Source organism: Tachysurus vachellii, chromosome 3 (assembly GCF_030014155.1).
Source record: "Tachysurus vachellii isolate PV-2020 chromosome 3, HZAU_Pvac_v1, whole genome shotgun sequence".
Classification (NCBI taxonomy): Eukaryota; Metazoa; Chordata; class Actinopteri; order Siluriformes; family Bagridae; genus Tachysurus; species Tachysurus vachellii.
This window is the reverse complement of record NC_083462.1, coordinates 6,483,149-6,510,401: the sequence shown is the minus strand read 5'-3', so window position 1 is coordinate 6,510,401 and position 27,253 is coordinate 6,483,149. Positions and strand designations below refer to the sequence as shown.

General features: G+C 41.6%; 1 protein-coding gene across 1 annotated transcript in view; it reads left to right on the top strand.

The window, feature by feature from the left end:
• pard6gb (par-6 family cell polarity regulator gamma b) overlaps positions 1 to 27,253 on the top strand; it is a 37,763-nt gene that overhangs the window by 8,546 nt on the left and 1,964 nt on the right. The window contains exon 3 of the mRNA XM_060865561.1: positions 26,297 to 27,253. This exon is cut by the window's right edge and continues 1,964 nt beyond it. Within this exon, the coding sequence (XP_060721544.1) occupies positions 26,297 to 27,253 (957 nt within the window). The remainder of the gene's footprint in view (positions 1 to 26,296) is intronic.

The window sequence follows — 27,253 nt, the reverse complement described above, 5'->3', positions numbered from 1 at the left end:
ATTAATTAATTTGTGGCTGTATTTCAGAGTGATATAAGAAACATCTCGGTGTGGCCTATTATTCTAATGAGCATGAGTGATTGACTGCCAAGCACCTGCTCTCGCTAGCGTAGCTTTGGATTGCTAGCTTGCTTTCACTTGAATAAAAAAACATGATGAAAGCTACGTAGACGGGACTAGTGAGATCAGCCTTCTGATTGGTGAATGTTGGGTAATATTTATTTAAGATAAGCTACGCCCACTTTGTATTGAAAAGTGTGAATATGTAGCTATTGTGAAACACAAATATGTAATTCAATAAAAACGTACTTTATAGATGACAACATCTTATTTTAAAAGCTTATATCCCATTGGTGAGCATGAAACATTTCATTCAGGTAATTTTGGACAAAATAAAATACCCCAAAGTGCTGTCTGTGTCATGAGTCTCTTCACAAACAGACCTAGCAAGCTAGCTACTGTATATAGTGCAGAAATAAATATACTCGATTGACCACACAGGTCCACGTGTAGGCTTTAACGTTTCCCAGCAGTGATTACCAGCATGTCTCGTCTCCAGCATTTGCATTACGTAAGCTACGTTTTCTCATGACAGCACAAGCTGTGTGGTCGATAGACTCGGTGTTGTCATGCTAATGCGGGCCGTTTCTCATAGCCGAGCCCGCCATTCAGGTCTGCTGGCGTCTATTGTGTGCGCGGTACAATGAGGTGCGTTGTCATAGGGGCGTCCAGCTCTCAGGGTGAGTAATCAGACATGAAGCTATGCGGTACCAGAGGGGACACGCATTCCAACTAGTTCTTGTTCATGACACACACATAACTGTTGAGTCAGTTCAGGGTCAGTAAAGCAAATGTTTTAATGCGAGTGTGGTCAGGAGTTTACTGTAAGTTGTCCTGAAGTTAAGGTGATTTGCCATTATTTTGGTGTAACGTCTCATTGTTTTGGTACAATAACCTTCTTACATTCATTATTTCAATATACTATACTATACTATACTATACTATACTATACTATACTATACTATATAACTCCTTAATTCTTCCTACTAGAGACCAAAAAAAGAGTCTGTGTCTGTTTTGTTGTGTCCATGTTTAGTATCGAAGCTCATATAACAATAGACACTCAGGAATCTGTAGTGTTTTAGAAGTGCGTCTGTTTTTATCTAGAATACTAGAGGAAATATTTTCACACAAAAATTAAAATGATTTTTGTTTCACATAAATGCTTGTATCTTCAAAGTAAACTGATATCAAACCCATTTCTGCTCTCTGAGATGTTCCAAGTGTTTGTTAATAATCATCTAAAATACGAAGGTGTTTATTTACAACCACTAACATTCTATGTAAGATTATCAACAGAGGGAAAAACACACGTCTCACACTGAAACACATGATGAGTAATGAGTCCTGACTCATTATAGATCAGACTTGAGGTGATAAAATAATTCATTTGTTTACATTGAATGTAAAAGTCAATGTAACCAATGTGCCAAACCATCCAACCTTAAACAGTCTGTAGCATAAGAAATATTATTACTATAAACTAACATCTAATAATATTTTGTCAAGACTCAAATTATAATCAAGTTGAAGTAACATCATGAGACATTCATTTTAAGATTGAAATGTTTTCTTATTTCTCTCCACCTCCTCGATCCGAGGCTCCGTCCTGTCCTCAATGCTGGGGACTTCCTTTATTTATCCAGAAAAGACAAACCTTGAAGCGCTCTGGATCAATTTCCGTTCTCTTGGCCTTTGACATTCTCTTTCATCGCAGTAACCACTGACTCAGAGAGACGTAACGCTGAGGGTAAGATTAAGACACAGACATGCCCCTGCACAACCCCTCACCGGGGACTTCCACTGAGCCCAGCCTGTTACAGAGCACCTGTTCTGGCCTGTGATGGGCCGAGAGGCGAAAAGCACATGACAGATCTCTGGGTGATGACTAATCACAGGCCAAATCTTGTCTTCCTCCATGTGCATCCTGTAGGGAAGAGCGGAAGGACGGGTGAGCAAACACATGAGGCTGCACATAAGGTACAGAGGAGATTCTGGGACAAATCAACAAACAGGGGCAGAGAAATAAGAAACTTGTTTTGAAGCAGACATTTCCAGACATTTCCATTTGCCTTGTCGCTTTACAACAACGTGCATTAAAGCGATTTTAAATTCTGAATTCTGATTGTGTTTTGAGAAGGAGTTTTATATTTCTATCGCTTTGACAGTGGTTTCTATGGAAACAAGTTACACAAGGATTTGTACACACACACGCACACACAAACATACATAAACTAATTAATGTAAATCATCTGAACAAACAAATCAAAGCTGTACTTTTCCCCCATATGCTGGTTCTTGTTCTATTTCTGACTATTATGATTTCAAACATATGGATTAAAACATATTTTAAAAAGTATTTTTTGATCTTCTGATATTCTGCCATGTGCTGTCAGCACCGGTACTTGAACCAGTCTAATGCAGTTACATATTGACGATATTAGACTGATTAAGGCCACATGGCACGTCTTGATCGCTGCTACATGTGGTGAAGCAGCGGTAATTAGTCTGAGTTTAGCAGAGCGAAGAAGATGACAAAGGCGCATATGTATTAAAACCAGCGTTGGCAAGTGTTATTTTAATCAGACAGAGTTTTATCTTCAGTTCCGTTGTGTTCACGTGCTCGTCTGTCTGTTTTCCACAGTCTTAATTATACCGTGTTTAACAAAACAGACACTGCTGAGCTAATGCTAGCCTGAGAAGGATGCATAGGAACATAATGATGAATAAAGACTTAAGATCGATGCATGTAAATGTGGACGTGATGCGCAAAGACATGACAGAATTGCGCAAAGATTTGACAGCGATGCACTTAGATTTTATAACTATACCTAAGGACAGAACAGTGATGTGTTAAGACATAACGACACACAAACACACAACATACAGTGGAAAAAGATGCAACAGTGATGAATTAACGATGACGTAACATGTGTAAAGATGTAACCTAACATCTGCACGTTGCCGGAGGATGTTGGCAGCTTTCCTCTCACAGTTTAGACTGCAATAATTATTAAGATAAGAATTCAAATAACATCCAAATAAAGAGGTCTGATGACGGTTATGTAAATGAAGTGATGTGAATTATCACTGTTTTTGGAGCGTTTGAAGTTGGGCCGCCTCTTGAGGAAGTCCTGAAGGTTGTTTAGGTTAGTTTTGGGATTCATGCGATACAGAATGCACTGAATATAAAATATAAAAGCCTGGAGAATTTCAGTGGTCTTCTGGCTACAGAGGAAATTACATATTAAGAAATTTTACACAAACCAGAAAAGCTCAGATTCTGCAGAAAGAGGGGAAAAATGGTGAAAAAAATCTGAACCACAGAGCAGTGTGGGCCATGCAGGTTTAAGTTACTTCAGAGAGGCTTTTAGGAGTGTGCGTGTGTGTGTGTGTGTGTGTATTTGTTGTTTGTCTGGTGCCTCAGGAAACGGAGCTCAAATCACTAGAGCCTTTAGAACCTACTAGGATTCTGAAGTCTCTGTGTTTTGCTTTCAGTGAATTTTCATTGATTTAACGTTAGCCATAGTTGGATTCTCTGTGATTTGGACACTTTAAATATACATAGAAATTTACTAAATGTTGTATAAGAATTTAGAATTACTAGATTTCAGAAAACGTTGAGGTGAGGGGGGAAAAACCTGCATCTCACCGACCTGTGGTTGATTATTTTTCTAGAACATTCTGACCCCAAAGTGTTATATTCCCTCTATCCGTATTCAGTTATCAGTCCATGTCTTATGTGAAAGAGTATGAAGCAGTGATTGTTTTGGCTGGAGTTTAATGGTGGAAATCCTAAATCTATTACTGAGAGACAAAAGCTTGGCATGACTAGAATAGAGATCAATCATCAGACTGTGGAGTAATATAGCTTTTGCTCTGGAAACTCTGCCCTGTTCACTGAAGTGCATAACCCTTTTTGTCATTTCTGCCATTCACAAGAATTTAACATGCCGCTTTAAGTTTTCGATGTTTTTGTGAGTTTTTTTTTCCCACCTATCTGGCTTAAAACTGTTTTAATCTAACACTACTGGAAAACTCCCCAATTTCAGCCTGGTAAATTTCAGGAAATCACTTTTCAAGATGCCAGTTGGTAAACTTGTCACGGTTTATTAGCTCCGGGTAAAAGCGCTGCTCAGATTCTTTCTGTTAAGAGCGAAGGAGTGTTTGGGGGAAGGGAGAAAGAGGGAGCGAGGGGAAGTCAAGGAGGGAGTTTAGGGGTGACGTGACCTGCTCTGATCTCTGACTCTCGGCTTTATGAAGCCCCACTGTGTTCACAACACACAGAAAAAGTGTTTCGTCTTCCCTCATGCCGGAGAGGTGGAATTTTTGCCCACTTTGTTTGTTTAAACACAGATCCTGTGTAACATGAGATTTCAGTAGTGGCAGTTTTTTTGTTTGTTTCGGCCGAGATTGAGGTTACTGTTTTTTTGTTTTTTCTTTCTCGAAATTTGCGTTTTTTTTTTTTTTTCCCCCGGACAAATTGCAAGCGGTACTCATGTTCCACACACGTGAATGGAAAAGGGCTTTGGCTGAATCCTTGTCTGGACCCAAATCTACAGAAAATCTTTGTTATTTTAAAAATCTCACACTTCTGCTTGATGGTGTGTTCATTTTTGCTGTCGCGAAATGAATCTCTGAGTCCTGGAGGGTCTGATTTTTGTCAGTTTGATTAGAATCTTGTACAGAATGTGTATCATTTAAATATTTACTTCAAATGAAAGAACGTTAAAATGGTTATGAATTATTTAATCTAAGCAAAGCTAAGCAAATAGCTTATTGATTGATTATTTTCTTGAATAAATTATTATCAGCATGCAGACATATTTCCTTTTTAAATCTAAAACACTAACTATAGAGGTCGGTGTTTGAGGGGAAAAAAATAAATAAAAAAAGAAAAGTCGAACATAGGAGCACAAGTGGTTTTCACCCATTGATGTAAAGACGTGTTTTATATTTCCGACTTCCACTTCAGCATCTGTAAATGAACTAGCAGACACTCAAATTCTGTTAATATCGCACTTATAAACGGTGGGGGAAGTATTGGCACCCCTTTTCTACCGCTTATCCGAACTACCTCGGGTCATCGGGCATCAAGGCAGGATACACCCTGGACGGAGTGCCAACCCATCGCAGGGCACACACATACACACTCTCATTCACTCAAGCAGTCACACACTACGGACAATTTTCCAGAGATGCCAATCAACCTACCATGCATGTCTTTGGACCGGTGGAGGAAACCGGAGTACCTGGAGGAAACCCCCGAGGCACGGGGAGAACATGCAAACTCCACACACACAAGGCGGAGGCGGGAATCGAACCCCCAAACCTGGAGGTGTGAGACGAACGTGCTAACCACTAAGCCACCGTGCCCCTCCCCAGCCAGCATTTAACATTAAATGATATTTTTCAATGGTTCTGTGTAAGGGTTTGTTTCTGCACATGGTCCTCTCCGTGCTTTCTCCATCCTGTTATGTAAGTACATCAGAGGATTACTCAGCTCGTAGTCGGGTCTCGTCCTGACCCCTACACCACGGTGGTTATTTTTGTCCTGGGGAACAGTCCAAGCATAACTACAACATTTTAGTTAAACTAAAAAACAAAGTGCAACCATTACTTAAATGCTGTTTTGCTTTTTGTAGGAGTGAAAAGATTACAAAGTTCTATATTCAAGCAAAAGCAGCTCTTCTCTATTCTCTGGCCAGGGGCTCTATAATTAAAAGCACAGGTTTTTTTTTCTTTAATAAGAGATCAGACAAAACAGCAGGTGTTATTAATAATAGGTTTTTTTTGAAGGAGGGAAAGAAAAACAGCTGTGGGACCACTTTCCTGTGGCTGCAGAGCTCGTTTTCTCCTCCCTCTCTCCAGTGAAAGTGCTGATCTCCTTCAAAAAATTCCCAGTCAGCCAGAAATGTCCTCTCGGGCCAGACGCTATTTTGTGGTTTTTTTGATTCATCTGGATTAGCAGTGCTTCCACAATTATTCTCTCTCTCACACACACACACACACACACACACACCAATTTTGCCAGATTAGCATGTTTGCTCTGCTGTAGCACTGCTTTTTCATCAACTTTTACTGAGTTCATTTAGTGCCTTAGGTCTCTGTTACTGAAAAACCGTTACTTGCCATAAATGATTGGATTTGGTCTCAGTTAGATAATAACTAGCTAGATTTAACTTCATGTCGAATGAATGTTGTATATTGTATAGATGGATAACTTTAGCAGTGACCAGTTATAATAAATATTTCTTTAAAATCCTGTTAGAAATCTTGTCAGGTTAGCTCATATTAGTTAGCTAGTGCTGGTGAAGAAGGTGAAATCTTTCCTTAGTCTTTTATCAGGTTAGCTCGTGTTAGCTAACTGGCCAGAGTTAGCAGTGGAGATCATTAAACAATTATTAATGTGAGTGAAAAATCCTCTCAGATATCATGTCAGGTTAAGTTATGTTAGCTAACTGGCCAGAAATAGCAGTGAAATTTATGAATATTTATGAATCTGACTGAAAAGTCTTGTCAGAAATCTTATCAGGTTAGCTTACGTTAGCTGAGTTTAAAGGTTTAAGCTGATTAAGGTATATCAAATATTCATTCATTCATTCATCTTCTACCGCTTATCCGAACTATCTCGGGGCACGGGGAGCCTGTGCCTATCTCATGCGTCATTGGGCATCAAGGCAGGATACACCCTGGGCGGAGTGCCAACCCATCGCAGGGCACACACACACACACACTCATTCACTCATGCAATCACGCACTACGGACAATTTTCCAGAGATGCCAATCAACCTACCATGCATGTCTTTGGACCGGGGGAGAAAACCAGAGTACCCGGAGGAAACCCCCGAGGCACGGGGAGAACATGCAAACTCCACACAAACACAAGGCGGAGGCGGGAATTGAACCCCGACCCTGGAGGTGTGAGGCAAACGTGCTAACCACTAAGCCACCGTGCCCCCGGTATATCAAATATAATCGCTATAAATATTATTTACCTTTACAGCTTTTTTTAATGAAAGGTACTGATGATATTTTGACTGAAGTACCCATGATGGTTAACTGTCCAAGTACATTGTGTGTGTAGTTATTTTGGAGCACAGATACATTTCATCCTCTGACTTGCATTTCAAGTGTTTTTTTTGTCATTTGTGCACAATGGCCAGCAGATTTTGACCTTTATCTTTTGCTGAATATGGTGAACAGTTGCTCAGAGGTGATTAATCAGGCTGTAACAGGAGGCACTCGGCTTCTCCTCCTGTTCTGTTGCTTAGCTGCTGCTCCACGGGAAGCTCCTGACTTTGTTCCTGTGCCATGCTTGCGGTAGCTCTGTAAAATATCCTCAGCGGGTGTGTCTCTGTCTGTCTGTGTGTGGTCCGTCTCATAAAGAGGTGCTGTACCGTCAGCGGGAATGGCCGTACATGGATGCTAAATGAAGTGCAGGTGGAATGGAGTGGAAACTGACACGCTACCCCCACTTTTTCCACGTTTTTGATGACCCGCAGCTTTTCTTACGCTTAAATATGACCGAGGGTGTGTTCAGTTTCGTTTCATCATTGCTGCATGTATTGCTCTTTAATTTCATTGTGACCACATTTATGCGGTTCATGGGCTTGTTTTTGCCAGGCGTTAGGCTTTGATAAATATAAGTAAACATGGTTTATTTCTCCTCTAATTCATTTCAATGATTAGTTTGTTTTTGTCGTTTGCTGTCCAAGGAATTCTCACTCCACAGACCACAATTCCTGCCTTTATTCAGAGTCACCACATACATGATTCAGCATGTACAAGTCTGGCTGTTTGGTGTGCCAATTTGATGACCTCATTTATCTTGTTTAATAGCAGTGAGTTCAATCTGAGATTCTCAGCTGAGATTCAGTTGTTTGGGATGGTTTTTAAATGACTCTGATACATAATCTCTGATAACGGTTTATGTATATTATCACCGTAATTGTTTTTAAGCTTACTTGGAATTATATGAAGTTGTCTGTGTCAAGAAGGTGCATGTGATGGTCTTTAAAGTTAAGGATCTTTAGATTAAGCCAGTCTTTTCCTTTCCTCTAAATCGTAACAGCACAAATGCCTTATAAAATGAAGCTTAACTTGGTGAAAAAAACCTGTCTGACATATGTGTCTTTGTGTCAGTATATCAAATGTTGTTATTATTATTATTATTATTATTAATAATATCCGATAAGTGGTGGTGGTATCTCAAGCGGTTAAGTCTCTGTGTTGTTGATTGGAGGATTGGGATTTAAGCCCCTAGCACTGCCAAGATGCCACTGTTGGGCCCTTTAGCAAGGCCTTTAACCCTCTCCGCTCCAGGGTTGCTGTATAATGACTGACCCTGTGCTCTGACCGACACAACCAATGTTGGTATACGTGAAAAAATAATTGTACTGTTATGTAATGTATGTGACACGATTAAGGCTTTATTTCTTCTGTTCTATCAGGTTAGCCTGTATTAGCTATCTATAGGGTTGGGAACCGAGAACAGGTTCTTATTCAGAACCGGTTCTGTTTTTTAACAGGAACCGGAACCGTGCAGAATTTTCAAGTTTCGGTTCCAAACACGGTTCCGATGCGATGACGGGCAAAGCGCTGGGAGCGGCCACTTTAAATAGCCATGTCTTACCTCGTGTATATTCATTGTTTACACTGTTTATAGTCACACAACCAAATTAACGCAGCTTACCACAGAAATCAGTCACTCGCGCTGCTGTGCTGAGGTACACTTTGTGTTAAACATGTCTAAAACAAAAAAGTATGAAGTTTGGATTCATTTCCAAAGCTACAACAATGAAGCAAATCTCCCCCCTCTGAGAGGGTTTTCTCAACAGCTGGAGATACAATAAGCCAGGAAAGGTCTCGTCTTCTCCCAGAGAAAGCAGACATGTTCATATTTCTTCAGAAAAATTGCTAACTGTTTTGCTAAGTTGTAATTCTGGATGTTAAATATGATGTTGGATTTACTTAAATTTAAATTGAGTTAGCAGAGTTAGCAGTATATGTTAGCAGTAGCAGTATGACCAATTATTAATATGATTGAAAACTCCTGTCAGAAATTGTTAGCTCGTCTTAGCTATCCGAATATGTCTGAAAAATCCTTCCAGGAATCTTATCAGGTTAGCATATGTTAGCTAGCTGGCTAGTATTAGCAGTAAAGATTGTGGAAATTGTTGCAATTTGACTAAAAAAAATCCTGCCAGAAAATTTAACAGGTTCTTATGTTAGCTAGCATCAGTTGTAAAGATTATGAAACTGCATGAATATGACTAAAAAATCATCAGAAATCTTTTATTAGTTTCGTTAAAGGACATTACTTTTGAATATGATTTCATGTCAGAAATCTTAACCCAGAGCCATCAGTTTGAAGTTGTTTATAGCTTGAGGCTGTGCTTTGATTCTTTCTTGGTCCAGTATAGTTAAACATGTGAATCTGGGTGTGTATCAGCAACGATGCATTCTGGGTAATGCTAGATGTTGCTGAAGTGTTGCAGAGCTGGTGGAGCTGGTCTGCTCACTCCACTTCAACTGATTTCTGCGATCTGGAAGACAAGGCCAGGCATGTGGAGCCTGTTAGGTCACCTCTGTTAATGCTAACACTAACAGACTCGTGTGTGGATTTCCTCACTTTGGTTCAAAACCACAAGGACAAGCGGGAACTTGTTTATCAGTGATTATGTGTGCTGTTTTTTTTCCCACCTTTTTTTTTTAGTGTGTGTGTTTGGTGGATTTATTTCTTTTTTTTTGGTAACTTGATATGACGGTGATTTATTTATTTATTTATTTACTACATTTTTTTTAGCTCACTTGATAATTCAACCTCACAAAGTTTTCTCTGTTTGTCATAATCACATGACCTCACGCTAAATAGTGATATTTCACAATCGCTTAATAGTATTTCATCTTGGCCGTGAAGTTCATGAACGTCTCGACAGAGGCGTCTAATACGTTCCGTATATTCTGGCGCCATCTTATCGTAGCATTCTTTTATGGTTGTCTGCAAATTGAAGAGCTGATCTACATAATTAGGAGCTCAGCCTCAGTTGTATTTTATGCTGCAGGATTATAGATATCTACTGTGTATGGTAGCCATATGCCGAATGTGGAATTTGTTCTCCTCTAATCTTGTCCATACACACACACACACACACACACACACACACACACACACTCTCTCTTTTTCACCAAGTATTGACAGATTTCTGGCTACTCCCCACACTCTGTGGTTAAGGAAGTATGAATATAGACTGGACCCACCTTGTTTTTGCGGTTGGTGCTGGTTGTTTTTAGCAGCATTAGCATGTTCTGGAAAGATCCCTCACAATGCTTCTATTCCAACAGTTTTTTTTAATACAATCTTTTTGCTAGTTCCTTTAGCAAACACTAACACCACTGCTATCTTAAAACTCGTTCCATTGCTTTGTTATAACTGTACACTTCAGGAGCAGAACCTGCCCAAGAGGCATTGCAGTCTGGAGAAGTTTTAAATTTGACGTAACCAACTATGACTTTGGCATGTTTACATAGTTCAACAAACCGATCAAAAGAATGTCTTGCTGCCTGCAGTATGTTGGGCTTTGTGTTCCTTTAAGAAATACTTTTTAGAGCAACGTGCATCTCCCTCCAGGTATGCTGCAAGTGTCCACTCAATAGCAACAGCACAAAATACTTTTTAATACATTTTCTTTATAATATTTTTTTATGTAGCAATCATGCAAATGTACATTTCGTAACACGTACATGGAATAAACTAGTCCAATTTCAATAACCAATGTGCAATCTCTGATGCAAGTATTTTATGGCAAGCATCAAGAACTGTGAGGTACTGGAAGTATATTAGGATACATTAATTTCATCCTTGGAAAAAGAAAATAACCCTTTTGCTTTTAAGGACATAGAGACCACAATCGTTAGTGGCAGACTGTCTTCTGGTGGGCCTTTATGATTTCATTTGAAACATCGGTCTGTTAGAGAATGAGCACTCAAAAGCAAATAAAATTCGTGAAAAAATGACATTAAATCGTTTAGTAGCAAATGAGATCCCTGGTATGCAGCTGGTAGATAGAAAATTGGGGTAGTTTTGATCACTCAGCAACAGAGCTACAACAAACACAAAGCCACAATTGCATGGCTTCTTGTGCCTCAGCAAAGAATGGGGAAAAAAATTAACTGATGTTGGCAACACCAAGGGTTATGCGGTCATTTCTTTGTGGTTATTATAGTTTTGGTCTGAAAAGCTCATGTTGTCCTGGTGGACTGGTGGGAACCAATGCACCAGTGCAGGTACAGAAGCAATCCCAACATAAAGTGTAATATTAAGCCGATGAGTCACCATGATCTTCAGTGCCTGATGGAATACAAGTACTGAAAGGATGAACAGTGACAATGGTGGAGGAAAGCTCTGGTGGATAACACATTGCTCCTAAACCCCGCATTGGTGTAGAAATGGACTGATATCCAGCGACAGTGAAGGGCATCACATATGATTTGTGTCTTTTTCATCTTCGCCAAAACCGTTGAGTCATATGGAGGGGGGGTGTTTGGAGGGGGCGGATTTACACTCAGAGACCACTTCCATCAGGATAGAAACATCTCACCAGAATAAATTGGGAGGAACGGAAAAGTAAAGTTGATGGAAGCGTATTGAAAACAGTGCAGGAATGCAGAGTATGTTTACAGTAGTTCTCAAATAGGATCCAGTGACAGCCATAATCAGCTCAGTTTCCCTTCCTCCCTTCCACAAAGCCACACACAAACGCACAAGCAGATGAATCCCAGTGCTTCGGACCGTGAGAGTCGCAAGTGTGCAGAGTGGTTGTGGAAAACCTGGACTTGCAGCTGGCCTATTTTAGGGTCTCTTAATTACAATGTAGGCTCTCGTCCTCATCCTCCAGAGTCACAATACACACACACACACACACACCTCCATGTTAAGATCAGCCGACTAACAAACAAACAAGCGGCCATGAGACTCTGTGTCTCCGGGATCTCTTTTCTAACCAGCAGTTATGGTTAGAGGAAAGAGGAAGGAGAGGGGGTTGAGGAGCCACAGTGGGGAGAAAAGATTGCACTGAACTCCTTTTCCTATGAATTTTTCAGGCCAAGTGGCCAAATATGTTATTTGCTGACTGAAATGTCTGGTTTCACGTCTCTCTCACACACACACACACTCTTTCCAGTATGAGGAGAAGAAGCTGTGGAACGAGACAGATCTCTTCCTCGGTTTCTCCACTCTGTTTAATTAAGTGGAAGTTGCAGGTTGTTGGGAACGTTGTGCGGCTCGGGACGTAAATTCGGTCCCTTTTTTCGGGCAACGTAAGGAAGGCTGTTATCTCACAGAGGCGTTCTCAAAAGTTTTTGCACCCAAGAATCTGAAAATATTAAGTTAGTCAGTTATTCAAACACTCACTCACTCTCACTCATTTTCTACCGCTTATCCGAACTATCTCGGGTCACGGGGAGCCTGTGCCTATCTCAGGCGTCATCGGGCATCAAGGCAGGATACACCCTGGACGGAGTGCCAACCCATCGCAGGGCACACACACACACTCTCATTCACTCACACACTCACACACTACGGACAATTTTCCAGAGATGCCAATCAACCTACCATGCATGTCTTTGGACCGGGGAGGAAACCAGAGTACCCGGAGGAAACCCCCGAGGCACGGGGAGAACATGCAAACTCCACACACACAAGGCGGAGGCGGGAATCGAACCCCCAACCCTGGAGGTGTGAGGCGAACGTGCTAACCACTAAGCCACCGTGCCCCGTTATTCAAACAGGACTTTGAACAAACATTTCACAGATCACTAACAGGTTCTACTTTTATGCTGTTAAAATAAATATCATATCAAATTAATATAATATATTTTCTAGTTTAAGAATTTTAAATAGATTTATACAGACATTTTAAAGCTTTTATTCATTATTATTATTATTATTATTATTATTATTATTATTATAACTAAATAACTATGTCTTGGACAGTCGTTAAATATGTATTAAGCAGCCTTGAGTGTTAAATAAATCACCCGAGGGTGTGTTGTTTTAGGAAACAAATCAGCAGCATTGTGTCGTCATGTTACCGAGACACCAGAAAGAGCAGAGTCCTCTGTCATGAAGCATTTAATGGAAAACTTAACTTATGGAAAACTTTAATGGTCTCCTTACTGAAGTTTCTTTGTTTTCTTCAAATGATGTGAGTGAACATGATTTATTTTTTTTTTTAAATGTAGTTGGACGAGGAAGAAGAACAATATGACCACTCAAGGTCTGTTTACATACAACAGAAGAAGTTAGTACAAACTGTGCTAGTACGTTATCATGATATAAATACGCAATATTTTGTGTGTCTGTATGTGTGTGTGGGGTGTGGGTGGAGGGGGGGTTATGACGACTGACACACACACACACACACACACATTCCAAGCATTTGCCTGAACTCCTGGAATGTCTGCTTGCCTTTGACCTGCTCTGTGAGCTGACTGTCATTAGGTCACAGATTCACTCTGTGCGCTCGTAATGGAATTTGGCTCCCACAAGAATGAAGCTTCAGAATAGCTCAATGATGTTGATTAACATGTTCCGATCACTGCTTAGCATCCCGATGTTCTAATGTCTTAACCACGTGAAATTATTACTTTAGGGACAACGAGTTCCTTTAATTCCCCGCAGCCTAGTGATGCATGGTAGAGCAAATTCATTCATCTTATTAGAACCTTCTTGTCTCTCTTATTTCAGTTTACTAAGGGATTTGCACACAACAGGACTTTGCAATGCATCATGGGATTTCGACAGGCTGACGCTTGACCTGGCACCATTAGGATAGATATAGATCAGAGACCGCTAATGCAGCGAGATGTGGTGGAGATTGACAGATAGTCTATACTGCCCTAAAAGCCTGAAGCTCGAATCTTATTGGTTAGAGGGATCATGCTAAGCCGCCAGTTACGGGGATTTGAACGTGGAGTTGGCTCGAGTCCTTTATCTTGACATTACAACAGATTGAAAGTTCCTGTCATCACCATTCATGATCAGCCAAATGACAGAGGATACACAACATAGATCCTTTGTCTTTCCTGGAGCACTCCAGAAGGCTAGACTGGCCACAGACGGCAACCGTTTCAGGTTTGACGCGCAGGTATGTGTGCAATGATCCTGCACAATAATTCAGCACAAAAAGCTTTTTGTGCTCTTGCCAGTAACGGGATGATGACTCGCTTTGATGCTCATTTAGTTGTTTTAACTGAATCAAACTTTATGAATTGATTCATTTGATTCATTACATCCTGTTCATGGTTAAAGAGCTCTGTAACAAATCTATAACAGATCGTTCTTTTGTTATTGTAACTAGTTTTATTCTATTTTTATTCCAATTGTATTTTATTTTATCCACTTAGTTCTAGTTCTGTTTTATTTATTCTTTTTTTTTTATTCTGGTTTCTTTTTTGTTCGGTTTTGCATTTGACTACATGACATACTGAGTATGGTTTTGTATACACCAATACAATTTAAATGTAATGTACAGTTTACACCAAATTACACCGTAAACCCAGGGATTAATACATTTTAGAGACTGACAAGGTGAGTAGAATGAATTAAACTATATCACACATCTTGCCAGGTGATATTTTGATATAATTATGTTAGCAAGACTGACAAATGAGATGCTTCTGGCTGTCTAGATATAGTTATAGCACATTTTTAAACTAAAACTGTTTTTACTTTGTGGAAAAATTTTCCAAACACTTCTTGAGCATTAGCTTCTTTTTTTTAAAACCTGACTCGCTTGAAAGAGTCATTTAAAAGAATGAATCTTTTGTGAATCATTTCTCTCAGCACTATTTGGACAGGTTTGTTTACTGGCTTGACTGCAACTGGCAGAATGTAAAATACCGACAGTGCGTTTAGCCCAGATGGCAGTGAGACAGAACCGGAGACAGAATCTCTCCACAAGCATGCGGGCCTCCTGCCAGTCTCAAACTGCTCCAGAGTTCATGAGTTCATCCCAGAGACGGAGAAGCAAATAGGAAACACAGGCTTTGATGAAGAGAGTGTGAATTTTAAAAAGATACTCAAGCGAGTACTCTCCAATAGTAATATCATAGTCTGTAATAATACAGAGTAAACTTGCTGTCCAATCAGATCCTTGTTGCCTTGGTGATGGAGGCAATCAGTGTCATAAAAGCTCTTATGAAACGAAGGTGACGTAATCGATCAAAATAAAGAGTGTTAGATTGTCGAATTGCCTGCAGCGTAGAGCCAAGCCTGTGTGTGTGTGTGTGTGTGTGTGTGTGTGTGTGTGTGTGTCATTCATTATAGCAAACAGTAGCAGTAGAGCGGGTCACAAGTGGAGAACCTGACACAAATGTGTCAGCACACAAATCAGGAAGTTTCTTGCAAAAAAGGGTGTGTGTGTGTGTGTGTGTGTGTGCGTGTGTGCATGCACGCACTGCAGGTGTGCAGAGCCAGTCTGAACCTGCCCAAGCCCACAAGGTGATTTCTTAAATACCACCAGTTTGGGTAGAGAGAAGGGGAAAGAGAGAGAGAGAGACACACACACAGACACTCACACACACTCACACACACATAGAGGGGGGGGGGTGTGTGTGGATGGGAGGATGGGTCATGAGTGCCCCATGTGGTTTTCACAAAATGTGTCTCTACATGATTTTAACTCTCATGCTGTTGCGGCAATAACATCAGCCCCTTCAGCTGTAAGCAAAATAGGATTTAATTTACAATTATTCAACTAATTTAAAAAAACACTTAGGAACTTAATTAGGAACAGTGATGCCTATTATTTCTCATAATCCTTTTATATCATAATTCAAATAATAGAAATAAAACAGAACTTTTACTCACATTAGTAACACTTACTGAGGAATAAAACACTCACAAGTAGTGTTAGAAAAATCATCAGTGCTGATATGGTGTGGTGTGTGGTGTGGTGTGTGATGTGATTTGGTGTGATGTGGTGTTATGTGGTGTGATGTGGTGTGTGATGTGATTTGGTGTGACGTGGTGTGGTGTGTAATGTGTGATGTGATTTGGTGTGATGTGTGGTGTGATGTGGTATGTGGTGTGGTGTGATGTGGTATGTGGTGTGGTGTGATGTGGTGTGATGTGTGGTGTGATGTGTGATGTGGTGTGATGTGTGATGTGGTGTGATGTGTGATGTGATTTGGTGTGGTGTGGTGTGTGATGTGATGTGATGTGATGTGGTGTGGTGTGGTGTGATGTGATGTGTGATGTGATGTGGTGTGATGTGGTGTGATGTGTGGTGTGGTGTGGTGTGATGTGTGATGTGGTGTGATGTGTGATGTGATTTGGTGTGATGTGTGGTGTGGTGTGTGATGTGATGTGATGTGATGTGGTGTGATGTGGTGTGATGTGTGATGTGATTTGGTGTGATGTGGTGTGATGTGTGATGTGATGTGATGTGTGATGTGGTGTGATGTGGTGTGATGTGGTGTGATGTGATGTGGTGTGATTTGGTGTGATGTGATGTGATGTGATGTGGTGTGATGTGTGATGTGATTTTGTGTGATGTGGTGTGATGTGATGTGGTGTGGTGTGATGTGATTTTGTGTGATGTGGTGTGAGGTGATGTGATGTGGTGTGATGTGGTGTGATGTGGTGTGATGTGATGTGGTGTGATTTGGTGTGATGTGATGTGATGTGATGTGGTGTGATGTGTGATGTGATTTTGTGTGATGTGGTGTGATGTGATGTGGTGTGGTGTGATGTGATTTTGTGTGATGTGGTGTGATGTGATGTGATGTGGTGTGATGTGGTGTGATGTGGTGTGATGTGATGTGGTGTGATTTGGTGTGATGTGATGTGATGTGATGTGGTGTGATGTGTGATGTGATTTTGTGTGATGTGGTGTGATGTGATGTGGTGTGGTGTGATGTGATTTTGTGTGATGTGGTGTGATGTGGTGTGATGTGGTGTGATGTGGTGTGATGTGGTGTGATGTGGTGTGATGTGGTGTGATGTGTGATGTGGTGTGATGTGTGATGTGGTGTGATGTGGTGTGATGTGGTGTGATGTGGTGTGATGTGGTGTGATGTGTGATGTGGTGTGATTTGGTGTGATGTGGTGTGATGTGATGTGGTGTGATTTGGTGTGATGTGATGTGATGTGATGTGGTGTGGTGTGATGTGATGTGATGTGATGTGGTGTGATGTGGTGTGATGTGTGATGTGGTGTGATGTGGTGTGGTGATTCTGATTGTGGCAGAGTTGATTCTTTTCCAATAACGGTACGTCTTGACATGTTCTATTCTTTAATCCACACCAACCTGTAAGTGATTACTGGTCATTATTGTTTATTAAACAACAACGAGGTGTACATTTATCCATTTATAGTTACATTTGGTGTTCTAGGTTCAAAGTCCAATCAATTTCCATGGCTTTTTTCTTACGGCCTAAGAAAATGCAGCTTGTCATGTAACCAAGAATCCACAAAGAGGTGGAACAAACTACTGCATCATGAAGACTTTTACTTGTGGTTGTTACAAAGCCCTAAAAATGGAGACTTCTTCCATAAACGTCAAATGTCTTGTCAAAGAAAATCTTACCAGTACCGTACCAGTTATGCTGCGTTCACACATACAGCAACAAGTTCAGTTTCAATGAGAGCTGATGACGTGTGTGACAGCGAGTGTCAGCGTGTGGATGTGGGCGTGTCCAGAGATGTGTCGCACTTTATGCAAATACGGACAGACCAATGGGAGTGAAGAGGTACGATTGCATGTGGTCCGTGACGAAGCGCGCGCACGGAATGTTACATTTTATCCACAAGAAAACCGATTTGTTGTCAAGTGGAACATCACCCACTGATAAAAGTTGTTACCGTGGAAACCAGCCATAGAAATGGCTAGTAATGACTGGAGACTTCGCATCAGCGTAGGCTGGCTGGTTAATTTGTTATAGTATTAATATTCAACTGAGGAATTTGAGAGTTCAGCGTTCTTCAAGCATGAAGCTGAAAGAAAAGACTTTTACAAACGTTGTTTCAAAGCACCATCATCTTCCTCCCAAGAAAGCTGAGGCTTTGTGATTCATCCTAAGAAGCTTAACATGCCATGAAAACTGTAATTTCTCATTATTTACATACAAGGCTGTAGTTTCCTTTTCTTAAACCACATCTTAATCCACGTCTCCGAGTGCGAAGGAGGAAAAAAATGCAACCCAAGCAGTTGCGGTTTTAAAAAAAAAAAAAGCACGACTGGAAGTGAGCTATTTCTTTGCCTCTCTTTGTGCATTGTCTTGTGTTTGTAGTGCAGAAGGAAAGCGTGTACTTTTGCCACCGTGACTCTGTAATTATCAGGACAAACGTGCCGTATCCTGTTGCTGTAGCCTGCTTTAGAGGCGTGCGAGTTTATACAGCTACGTTTCAAAGCAGCGGGAAGAGAATCAGAAGATTTTATCAATACAGATTTTATCTGGTTCTTCTAAAAAAAAACATTCAGGGGTGGACTTAGACCTTCATTAGCACCTTAAACCCCTGGAAGACTCTGAACTGTTTGTTATCATGCATGACATGCCAAGATTAGACAGCAGGTCTGGGTTGACTCAGTTAGCAGCTTGTGAGAGAGTTTGGGGAATTTTGAGGGTCATGTTCTGGGCACAATGAGGTCAGGGCACTATCCGCCCTGATACACATTCTGTCCGTGCTGGGAATGCTGTTTTCTGCTTTTTTAGATTTTTTTATTTTTTTTAACCACTCAAATAGTTGAAACTGCAAGCATGTGGTTCATCTTTTAACCTCTTATAATGACTTTCACTGAGAGCTGTACTCGTGCCATGCACAGGAATGGAAGAATGCGTGTTGTGATGATGTCACGCGCCACGTCTCGACCCGAATTCTGAAGAAAGTCTGTGTCATTTTCGGAAAATTGCAAGCTTCACGTAACATCGTGGAATTTGCTTGATCCTGGAGGCACTTATCATTAACATGTCAGTATCAGCCAGTAAGGTCAGATATTATAAAATACTACTTTGGTGCTGGATTGTAAAGCGGAAATACTTCTGCTTTATTAGTTGTGTGTGTGTGTGTGTTTTTTTTTTTTTTAATCATTTTTTTTTTTTTTTACTAATTGCAAATTAAAATGATGTTTAATGCACTATGAATCTGTGAGTCTGTTGAATTTACATTGAGAGGAACAGTATTTACAGGTTTATATAATATTCATAACATGCGTTAAACCCTTTCATTCTGTTATGTATGACTGATCGTTATTCTATGATCATTATGATCAGAAAAATACAATAGTATAGAACTAATTTGTAAACATATTTTATTAAATATACTGACATAAAAAAATCTTTACATTTTTAGTGTTAAACATTATATTCCAGAAAAATCCAATCTGCGCTTTAGTTTAGAGACGTTTATATTCTCGGGAAAGCAGACCAACGATTTAAAAAATGGTGAAATGCTATTTTGCTAAAGTGTAAAGATAAAAAGTAGCAGAATGATACAGGGATGATCCAAGTATCTCCGTATTTTAATCAGAAAGGCTTGATCTGTGTTTGGATTTTCAAATCTGAACTGGTCACCAAACCTGATCCACTCAAGTGATCAACTGATCACCAAACCTGATCCACTGGGATGTGGTAGTCATGTGGTGAAAGTGTTGGACAACCAATACGAAGGTTGAGAGTTTGACTCCCAGATCCACCAAGATGTCACCACTGGGCCTCTGAGCAAGGCCCTTAACACTCAAATGCTCAGTTGTATAAAAGTATAAAGATAAGTATAAGATTAAGATAAAAGTATAAGTCAGCTTCCTTATGCCGTAAATGTAAATGAAGTATATTGTGTTCACACGTAATGTTGTCACATACACAATCATATACAGTGCGACATGTAACACATAAAATGTTCGACTGTCTGTGTGTAAAAGAAATCGAGATAAAGTCAAACAGAGATCATTCGAAAATATAACCCTAAAGGTCTTAAAGCTAAAATAAATTAACAATGCAAAAAAAGAATAATGAAATAAAAAGCAATCTGCTGTAGAATATATCGTTTTTGTGTGTTAGTGTGTTTGTGTGTTTTTATAGTTGTTTCGAATAGTTTTTGTCCAAGTCTTGTGTGAGTCATTGATCAGCGTGTTTGTACAGATGCTAACTTAGAGCATGGAGGCGTATAGATTGTTGTGCTTTATGACTGTTTTCTTTTGTAAAGAAATATTTTACCCTTTATTTTATTGTGTAGATGCAAGTTTTGAGTTACAAATAAAAACTGTGGGCTTGTTTGTTTGTTTGTTTGTTTGGTCATTTGTTTTTCATTTTGATTTGCTTAATTTGATTGTGACAAGTAGTTTAGTGTATTTACGACAGGCGTTCTACTCCAGTCATTATGGTAGAATGCTAAATTATTGGCAGCAAGTTTACGACAGTAGCAGCTACAGGACGCTACAACACTCTTCCTGCTAGTTATTGAGTGTATTATTATTAGACGAGTGTATTGTCTTGCTTGACAGATGTCTTTGTAAGTCCTTCCCCTGCTGCGCTTGTTGTTTTAGAGGAATGTATCAAGTGGTGTCTCATCTCCACCACACACACACACACACACTCTCACACACTGCCATGACCTGTGTTGAGAAGAAAAGAGATGGAGAGGACGGCTAATCTATGAGCACATTCTCCATCTCCTCTGTATGTAGACCTTTAACTTTTCCCAGATGTGAGACAGGGTAAGGCTGGTAATACAGGTTAAGGAGGTAAAGTGTGTGTGTGTGTGGGTGTGTGTAGGGGATCCATATGCTGACTGTGCACTAACTTTATTAGTCAAGATGGAACTCCATGTTCTCACCAAAACGTCATGAATTCAGCAAAAGACTCAATCCCATTCTGAGCGATTTGTTTTTAACGATCTTAGAGTTCAGGCTCGAGTCATTGTGACTCTGTTTATTTGTGACAGGATTAAAGAGACATCTGGAAGTCTGTCAGCAACATGATTGAGTTCTGATTAGTTTTTAGTCTCCAGTGAGCTTATAATGGGTTGAAAATTCTACCAGTCTGCTAGTTCAACATACTTTAAGTCATAATTTCACCAGTAAACTGCTTTTATTAGATGAAGTGAGTCAGGGGATCTCCTGTGAATCACGTACATCATACGCAGGATGTTTCTGATTGTTTTGCATTGGTACTGTGGTGGACATCATGGTAACATTTTTCAGACATGAAAGCTAAGTACATTGAACGACTCAAGATTTATTACAATGCTTTCACACACTTAAACCACACTTAAAGCGAACTCTGGTTACAAGAAGATGAACGTACTTCAACAAACCTCAGTGGAATAACATTTGTAATTGTTAAATTAGAAAATATTCAGAAAGATTCATGAATCAAACGACAGTCCTGGTAACGTCTCAGACTGGAAACATGACACGACATAGTTTTTGTGATCTTGATCTTCAGTCTGGAGGAAGAATGATGCTGGTTGTGGTGGTGTTGATGATGGTGGTCGAGATTGTGGTGGTGGTGGTGGTAGTGATGATGATGGAGGCGGTGATGATGATGGTGGTGGTGATAGTGATGGTGGTGATGATGGTGAAGTGGTGCTGATGAATGTGATGATGATGGTGGTGATTATAGTGATTGTGGTGAGGTGGTGGTGGTGATGTTGGTGATGGTGAGGTAGTGGTGATGATGATGGTGAGGTGGTGGTGGTGGTGGTGATGATGGTGGTGGTGATGATGATGATGGTGGAGATTATGGTGGTGGTGGTGGAGGTAGTGATGATAATGGTGGTGGTGTTGGTGATGGTGGTTGAGATTATGGTGGTGGTGGTAGTGATGATGATGATGGTGAAGTGGTGTTGATGGTGGTGGTGGTGATGATGGTGGTGGTGGTAGTGATGATGATGGTGAGGTGGTGGTGGTGATGATGGTGGAGATTATGGTGGAGATTATGGTGGTGGTGGTAGTGATGATGATGATGGTGGAGATTATGGTGGTGGTGGTCGAGGTAGTGATGATAATGGTGGTGAGGTGGTGTTGGTGGTGGTGGTGGTAGTGATGATGATGGTGAGGTGATGGTGGTGGTGGTGGTGATGATGATGGTGGAGATTATGGTGGTGGTGGTGGAGGTAGTGATGATAATGGTGGTGGTGGTGGTGATGATGGTAATGGTGCTGGTGGTGATGATTTTCATACAGTTTGCGAACTTTTTGCGAGTTTCAGAATAGATTTGGCTGATTTCAGCTGCTGTGGAACTTCAAGTTAGATCATAATGATTAGCAAATATTTCTCAGCGAAGTTACAGTAGTGATGCAAGAAGATGTATAGTGGACTTTTTTTGTTGTTGTTTGTTTTTATAACAAAAGCATTAAAAGCAAAATGAAAGTTGTGTTTGTGTCGTTTCACACTTGGCTTCAGCAGATCCTGGCTGCTTGATGTTAAAGCTCTTTCCTGCAGAAAGGACCAATTCACGAGAGAACTGTTTAGTGAGTGAGACTGAAATACCGGCAGATTTTAGTCTGGGTTAATTAATTTTCCGTATTAAACCTGGGACTTTTCATTAGGCTCTGGAGTTTAATGCAAAGTAAACTGCACTGTGAGCCCTAATGACTGGCTGTTAAGGCCTTTAGATCCCTGCTTTTATTAGCCTCTGTCAAAATTGTGCGCCACTTGAAAGGAGGGCCGTTTCACTGTGGAAGTTAATGAGAGGTGGGAAATCTGGGACAAAAGACTGCCTGCTCTCCCACCGTCCCGTTCCCACAGCGTGAGCCCATTATCACGCACCGACAGAGCGACTGCGACAACAATAGCCGACTGATTATTCTTGCGAAAGCTGACAAATCAGCCGTGCTGCACTTCGAGCATGGATCTTAACGCGACTTCCACTGCGGCGCAGCTCGGAATATTTTCTGCAGCAAAATACAAATGAACTTATGGGACATTTTCGATCTGAATAAATAAATGACTGATTTTCTGGCTGTGAGTCAGGACTTTGTTGGCTTTCGTGTGAGACGTGTGATTTTATCTTAAACAGATTCTTAGTGGTTGAATATAAACAGCTTCATATTTTAGACGTTTATGTACAAACACTTGGAGCATCTCAGAGAGCAGAAATGGGTTTGATATCACAGTTTATTTTGAAGCTACGAACATTTGTTCGTAAAAAGCTTTACACCATGCTGGAATGCATCCCTCCTTCTCTTCGCTCTCCTCCCACCCCTTGTGTAACCCCTGACCTTTGACCCCTGCCCTTCTACCAGGCTGAGTCAGGTGACAGCAGTGGGTGCCTGGCACTGTGTGAAGCACTTCGTCTCTTCACTGAAGCTTTAGAAGTCTCTCTTTGTGTCCGCGCCGATGTGCGGTGCTCAGTGAAGCCGTCATTATCGACGCCGTCTGCCTCGGCTGGTTTACTTCTCCTTTTTTGTCACGGTTTACGTTTCTTGATTAAAGAACCGTTTGCAAAACAATAAGCCCGTAATTATTTTCTTACCCTTGCAGCTTTGCTCATGATTGTGTGCCTTGTTTAAGCTTAATGTTTCTAAGGCTTGGCTTCTGTCGTGCAGGAAACCTTAAATAATTGTGCCTTTTCCCTGCTGATTTTAGCCAGACTTTGTGTTCTGTTTAGTCGGCTCTCACATGAGCTACACAGCATTAGAATAGTGTGTTTGTTTTCCTATCGTGCCTCAGTGTCTCAGATGGTCTGCTCATGCTAAGCTTCAAAAGATTTTAGTTGTGGCAAAAGTGTTAAGTCTTACGCTCTTTGGTCAGTGTGGTAGTTATGTGCTTGTTATTTTTATATTTCTACAATATCCAAAAATATATTAAGGGTTTTCGTGCTAAGTGGAAGTTTCCCAGTCTCGTACACCGGAGTGTCGTCGGGCATCTTGAAAATGTTTCCTCATCCAGCGTCAGCGCCTGGTAGCTCCGCCCCTCTTCCTCTACGTAAGCAAAGCTGCAATCGTTGAGTGCATGAAGTGTCCAATATTTGTGTTTGGTGCTTAAAGTGCACTTTTTCTTCTACTTGTTTATGTAAACACATGACTCACGCTATACATACTACACGACAGAGTAGAATAGTGTACGAGTAAGCGACTTGGGACACGCCTCAGGATAATAATCTGAGCAACCCTTATGCTCCGTTACTCAAACTGCTTTCACCTACTGCACACTAACTTAGTCAAGAACCTCGAGCGAGCGGAGAAAGAGTGTGGGACAATGCTGTGACATAAGAGCAAGTAAGAGTGAAGATCTGGTGAGTTCTGGATTTTCCTAATTAGAGAGTGAGAGAGAGAGAGAGAGAGTGAGTGAGAGAGTGAGTGAGAGAGTGAGTGAGAGAGTGAGTGAGAGTGAGAGAGAGAGAGAGAGAGAGAGAGAGAGAGAGAGAGAGAGAGAGAGAGAGAGAGAGAGAGAGAGAGAGAGAGAGAGAGAGAGAGAGAGAGAGAGAGAGAGAGAGAGAGAGAGAGAGAGAGAGAGAAGAGAGAAAGAGGGAAACTGTATGAGGGAGGGAGCGAGAGAGATGGAAAGGGGGGGTGAAGAGAGACGGAAAGAGAGAGAACGAGAGTAAGAGGGAAAGAAATGGAAGGAGGGGGAGAAAGAGACACAGAGACACAGAGAGAGAGAGAGAGACAGAAAGGGGGATTGAGAGTCAAGCTCTCCAATGTGGTTCCTATCAGCAGACTTGCGCTCGCGGCTGAAATTCCAGCACGTAATAAAATTGAGTCTGTGTTCAGTCAGATTGTTTCTGCTGCCTAACAATAACCACAAAGTGGCGCTTTGATAAAACTTCATATGAGTATTGTTACATGCAGCACAGAGCTCGAACAGGCAGCGTGTGACCTTCAAGCTGCACGCTGGGCCGCAGCTGGAGACTGGACGTAGTTTGTAGCGGTGCTATGTACCTTGAATAGCTGTGGTTTGGTCTGTATGTGGCATTGATTGCTCCCTGAGAATCCTCATTAAACTGATGTGTGGTCTTGTGGGGGGGGGAAACACTGTCATTAGGCACAAAAGGCATCCGACAGCAGGGTGTGTGTGGAGAGAGCCGTAAAAACCTCTTAACCACCGGCCCCTGCTCCACCCAGTACGTTCACATGGAGCCTCTCTGTCAGGGAGAGATGATGGATTGGTACATTTGTTGTCGACGATGATGATTTGTTCTTGTCGTTTTGTTTTTCTTTACTTCAGTAGCTCTCATTTATTGCCCACGTCTGAGTAGCTCGCCTAAAGGTTTACAGAATATAGATAACAGCAATTTAACTAAATAAACCTGTTGAAATTTCATCTCAATTAAATTCACACACGTCCTGCCTCTTTCCGGTGTTGATCTGAATCGTACTCCTCCTCACATGTATGCGCATCATACAGTTTAATCCAGCTGTTCATCAGTCCATATTACACACAGCTAAAGATCAAAACATTTTGATTTTGTTATATACTGATATACTGATGGGGACACGGTGGCTTAGTGGTTAGCACGTTCGCCTCACACCTCCAGGGTTGGGGGTTCGATTCCCGCCTCCACCTTGTGTGTGTGGAGTTTGCATGTTCTCCCCGTGCCTTGGGGGTTTCCTCCGGGTACTCCGGTTTCCTCCCCCGGTCCAAAGACATGCATCGTAGGTTGATTGGCATCTCTGGAAAATTGTCCGTAGTGTGTGAGTGCATGAGTGAATGAGAGTGTGTGTGTGCCCTGTGATGGGTTGGCACTCTGTCCAGGGTGTATCCTGCCTTGATGCCCGATGACGCCTGAGATAGGCACAGGCTCCCCGTGACCCGAGGTAGTTCGGATAAGTGTGAGTGAGTGAGTGAGTGAGTGAGTGAGTGAGTGAGTGAGTGAGTGAGTGAGTGAGTGAGTGAGTGAGTGAGTGAGTGAGTGAGTGAGTGAGTGAGTGAGTGAGTGAGTGAGTGAGTGAGTGAGTGAGTGAGTGAGTGAGTGAGTGAGTGAGTGAGTGAGTGAGTGAGTGAGTGAGCAGGCTCTCAAGCTGAGAATCTTAACTAAGAAAGCAAGTAATATAAGGGAGCGTGCTCCTTGGCATCAAACTTAAAATAGATGGATATAATATACAGTATTTGAGGCTGAGATGCTTTACACTATGACACTATGCTTTACACTATTGTTACATATTTGTACTAGTGTGTTCATGGTAGATGAGCTTCTCTTGTCTTCTATAAAAACCGCTTCTTATTTAAAAGTCAGATAAAAACAATGCTAAAAGCTTCACCATTTTCTCTTTTTATTTCTTTCACAGAGGAAATTGACTACAGCACCTTTGGGACCAACACATTGACCCGAAAGAAAAAGGCCGTCGTGGCCCTGCGCAACGATCTGAACAGGAAGCGTCCGCACATCCGCATCGGCCTTCCTCAGGACTTCCGTCCCGTGTCGTCCATCATCGATGTGGACATCGTACCCGAGTCACACCGGCGTGTCAGGCTGTACCGTCACGGCTCACACAAACCGCTCGGTTTCTACATACGAGATGGCACCAGCGTACGCGTCACAGCACACGGCCTAGAGAAGGTGCCAGGTATCTTTATCTCACGCCTGGTCCCTGGTGGCCTGGCTGAAGGAACTGGTCTGCTCGCCGTCAACGACGAAGTTCTCGAGGTTAACGGAATAGAGGTGACGGGCAAGACTCTGGACCAGGTGACCGACATGATGATCGCCAACAGCCACAACTTGATCGTCACGGTGAAGCCGGCTAATCAGCGTAACAATGTTGTGCGAGCCAGTCGTGCATCAGGAAGTTCTGGTCAGTCTTCAGATAGCAGCAGCAGCTCAGGCATCAACAGCACACAGTCCCTGCCCTCCTCCATGCCCGCTGTGAGCTCCAGCTACGCCCACGACGACTTGGACAGCGACGAGGAGTCGGACATTGTCATTGAGAACAGCATCGGTCGCCAGACTCGTCATTCAAATGCCTCTCTGGCGTCACTCACGTCTCGGACCACTCAATTGACCTCCGCTTCGCCTCCCAAACCCCAAAGCCGACCGCTCTCGGTCGTGTCCACGGCTTCCTTCCACTCGAACGCCAGCCTCAACGGAACAGGCCATAACAGCCTGAGCTACAGGCTTCAAAGAGACCTGAACCTCCATCATACGACTTACAGCAATGCCAGGGAAAGCAACGGCAGCCTCCACAAAATCCTCAGCAGCCTGAGAACGGACCCTCGGCACAGTCTGGCACTTCCCAGCGGCGGCGTAG